The sequence below is a fragment of the Sesamum indicum genome, linkage group LG12 (assembly GCF_026168435.1).
Source record: "Sesamum indicum cultivar Baizhima isolate 11 linkage group LG12, ASM2616843v1, whole genome shotgun sequence".
Taxonomy (NCBI): domain Eukaryota; kingdom Viridiplantae; phylum Streptophyta; class Magnoliopsida; order Lamiales; family Pedaliaceae; genus Sesamum; species Sesamum indicum.
In genome coordinates this window covers 7,219,751-7,223,486 of record NC_142668.1, presented here as the reverse complement: position 1 = coordinate 7,223,486, position 3,736 = coordinate 7,219,751, and the positions used below count along the sequence as shown (strand labels likewise).

Here is a 3,736-nt window from a genome sequence, read left to right as displayed (position 1 = left end):
ACACTACCTTGAATCCTCGGCTAACAGCGAGGTGTTTTCGACTAAAACAGATGTTCCTGAGGGAAAAACTGCTGGCTTTAAACTCTATTTTCAAACAGTTTCACTTGCATCTTGACTGGTTGCCAATTCAATAACATATCAGCATGAACACCAGAGTCAGGATAACAGAGTTTGTTTCAACCTTGGCCACATTTGCAGGTGCAAAATGACCAAAGTACTGCTAACTCTTTACTGCCATTCTTGTTCTTTCAACCTCATTCCGTGTCTTGTTTCTACCTCGCATTGGATTATGTAGCTTCACGATTTAGCAGAAGTATCAGTGAGATCAGTCCCAAACATCCTAGACTCGGTTAAAACCAGGGAAGCGACAACATTATCTGATTAATCGTTTCAACTCCAACCATCTAAGTTATTATGTAACGTTTCATAAATCAGTATTCAACTTAGCATATGGCTGAAAAACACAAATCACCTTCTCGATAAATTTCATGGAAGACAACATCATACAACCTTCAAATTTGGTCAAGTGATATGCTATACAACGATCATAATCACGTCACAGCAAAAATTACAATGAAATATATAGAAAATTTAAAAGTTTTCAGTTCTGAACAATAATAAAGCAGATAGGTCGAAAATAGACTACTAATGCATGAATCAAGTATTTTTTTGATGCAGTTTTCTGCATAACCATTGAAACTACCGCACAACGTTGTTGTATCTTCATCATACTACACTTGACATAGTATTACGACACCTGCATGGCGGTGCAATGAATTAATATATATACATAAAAACATCGTTGCACGAGATACATATATGTATCATTCATGTCAGGAAAAGTACAGCAATTAGTCCTCTAGCAGCATCTAATATCAAAAGAATGATGAGTACACCACAAACAAAAGTAGAAATCTATCTTCCTTGATGAATTGAAATCCTCTTAGTGTGCTACAATGTGAAATGTACTAAGCAAGATATCCATTAAGCTCCATTCACTCCATTGGCCTCTTGTGGGTGTTTATCAGAGGTAGACTGCCGTCTTCCCTTGAGCACAACATACCATGTATATGCTTCTACCAGAAGAGCAATGGCTCCAAGGAATATGAGCACACCAGCATATGCTCTTTTCCATTTCTTTTCAGGATCCAATTTGTCCAATCCTTCAAAGATGTTGACTATGCTGAGGACGATCACGGTGTATCCTATACTGTGGTGGTACATGTTCCAGTAGGATCTGTATTTATGGTCCGGCTTTGGCCTCAAAAACAAGGCAAATACCTGAATTTGTTATGTCTCAGCATTAGCAAATAAACATGTGAGTCATGAAAAATCATGCAATAAATCTATCTGTATCTATATCAAGACCAATAACTATCTACCTGAATTGTTGCGAGGATAAACAGGGTGATACCGATATTCCTATGAGCCGTTCCCTGAACTCCAGGCGAATCATGGCCGAGTTTGAGGCCTAGGCCCCAGCCAACCACGCCCATAATATAGGCTGAAGATTGGCACGTAATGTGAAGGTAAAACCACGCTGGATTTGCCACCTTGAACACCTTTAGATACCTTGCTGCCATTGCACCAATAGGCATCATAATCCCCCAACTCACTACATTCAGCACTCCATGAACCTAAAACAAGAGAACAAGATTCAATTTCCACCAACTACCTGATCATAATAAGCAATCAAGAAGTGATAATCGATCGAACGTATAACTAGAGTACTCACGTTTCTTATGCGACGTCTTGACTCTGAGGTGGCTGTGCCGACATTTGTAGTTAGCCCAGTAGAGAAATCAATTGTCCCAACAGATCTTACATGTTCTCCATCCATAGAATGCATCAAAGGGGTGTTCCCAAAAGTTGAACCGTGTTGCCAAACATGTATAAAACTGGTTCTCTCTCTCGGAAGTTCAATGGTCGCGTATATGATCATCTGGTTGTTGGTGAACTCAGCGGCAATACCTGGAACCCTGAAGCTCAAAGGGCCCTCTTCCAGCCGAGTGCCGTAGCTGGAAATCGGGGAGGTGTAAGCACGGAGAAGCCCGCTAGAGTTGCGGAAAGCAACCAAACTCTGTGCTCCGATCATGGCCCCTCCGCCCGGGTTGATGGACCAAGCAACCCAATTGGACGCCGTGATTCCTGTCTGCCTGTACGCTAAATCAACTGTGTGGCTGGATTGATGGTAGTTCCAGTGCAGAAAGGAGTTGAGAGCAGGAAGACTGTCACACGCCTTGTAGAGGTTGTTGTTGGAGAATCTGTAGTCTGAACAATTCTGAGCGCGAGATGAAGACGCCGTGAGAAAGATGATCAAGAAAGATGCCAACAGGACGATATTCTTGAAGAACTTGTCCATTCTTTAACCTCGATGTATTTTCTTGATTTCGTTGAGAAGATGGAGAGATCGACGAGTAAATAATATCTTGTGTTTGATCAACGATTCGGATGAAGATTATATATAGACCGCGAGAAAGCCGAGGTAGATAAGGGGCGGGAGAAGAAACATAGGCGTGTTCGGAGATATTTAAATCAACTTAGAAAAGGAAATATTTGATATTCTTAGATTGGTAAATTACATTATTAAATTTATATTAAATGATATTTTTTATTATTAAGTGTAATAAGATGAGCAGCGCGATGGTCTCTAATTAATTAAATTTAAAAATTTATTTAGGTTCAAAAAATATAACATAAGATTTATTAACAAAATAATTTCAATAAACGAAGTTCAGAAAGAAAGTCAATTCAAAAAGATAATGCAACACAATCCAAACTCTCAATCCAAGTCCCTCACCAATGCCATTTATTAGCAACCACTACATAAACTGTATCAAGAGGTAGCGAAAAGGAGGAAAAAAAAAAAAAAAAAAGGGCTTGTATTAGATTGTAATGTATAAAATTGCACTTCGATTAATTAAAGTGTAGTCAATTTTATTTTTGTACCGTCAATTTTTTTATTATAAAAAATAAGCTACAAGACTACTCAACGTTTGGATCGTTTTGCACGACTCACTATTTTTTTTTTGTAGTTTTTTAAAGATATTTTTTTAGAAAAATAACACCAGAGTTGTTAACTGAATTAACGACTCAATTAGTTTTTTATTTTTCTTTTTATTTTTTCGCTTTATTTTATAATAATTAATATGACTAATTATTAATTATTAATTCAACAATTTCAACTATAAAAATAAATTAATAATTATCATTTTTAATTATAATATTATCATTATTTTATTTCATATATTTATAATTAAAAAATATTAATAAAAAAGTATTTTGAATATTTTTTAAATAAATTTTAATAACTAAAAAATTCATAAAATTTACGTGCAAATAACAGAAAAATGTCATCAAATAGTAGCTTCATTATTTGTTGTCTTCGACCCCTCCTTGGCACATTAGATTGACTGTGATCTTGGATAGGAACTTTTTTAACTTGCATATCTTTGTGTCCAGTCCATTTTATTAGGGAGGCGTGTAGTTTTGGTCGACCAAGACAAGTAGAGACACGAAAAATATTGTTGTAAACTAACTAAAACTTTGAATATTTTAATACTCTTCCACCAGTAAAGATTGAAAATAATTATTATATTTTATTCTGTAAGGCATTAATTAAGCCTATATGCAGCAGATTTCTTTCAAACATTAGAACAAGAGATTCCAAATTGACTCCATTTGTCACATGAATACTCCAGCAAGACAATTTTGATGTGGGTGTTACACCCCTATC

The 3,736-nt window shown here is 36.1% G+C and overlaps 1 protein-coding gene across 1 annotated transcript; it reads right to left on the bottom strand.

Moving 5' to 3' along the window:
• Positions 1 to 765: 765 nt before the first annotated feature.
• Positions 766 to 2,484, bottom strand: LOC105178687 (cytochrome b561 and DOMON domain-containing protein At5g47530-like). The gene is made up of 3 exons (XM_011102218.3): positions 1,736 to 2,484; positions 1,383 to 1,637; positions 766 to 1,281 (listed from the first exon to the last, which is right to left on the bottom strand). The coding sequence occupies exons 1-3, from the start codon at positions 2,360 to 2,362 to the stop codon at positions 985 to 987; spliced, it is 1,179 nt and encodes a 392-aa protein (XP_011100520.2). The 5' UTR covers positions 2,363 to 2,484; the 3' UTR covers positions 766 to 984.
• Positions 2,485 to 3,736: the final 1,252 nt, after the last annotated feature.

Bases quoted from the DNA above. Each gene is read 5' to 3' on its own strand.
- LOC105178687 (XM_011102218.3), bottom strand. From the start codon at position 2,362: ATGGACAAGTTCTTCAAGAATATCGTCCTGTTGGCATCTTTCTTGATC. The intron at 1,638-1,735 runs GTGAGTACTCTA...CTCTTGTTTTAG, and splicing joins CAAGACGTCGCATAAGAAAC to GTTCATGGAGTGCTGAATGT. The intron at 1,282-1,382 runs GTAGATAGTTAT...TAACAAATTCAG, and splicing joins TTATCCTCGCAACAATTCAG to GTATTTGCCTTGTTTTTGAG.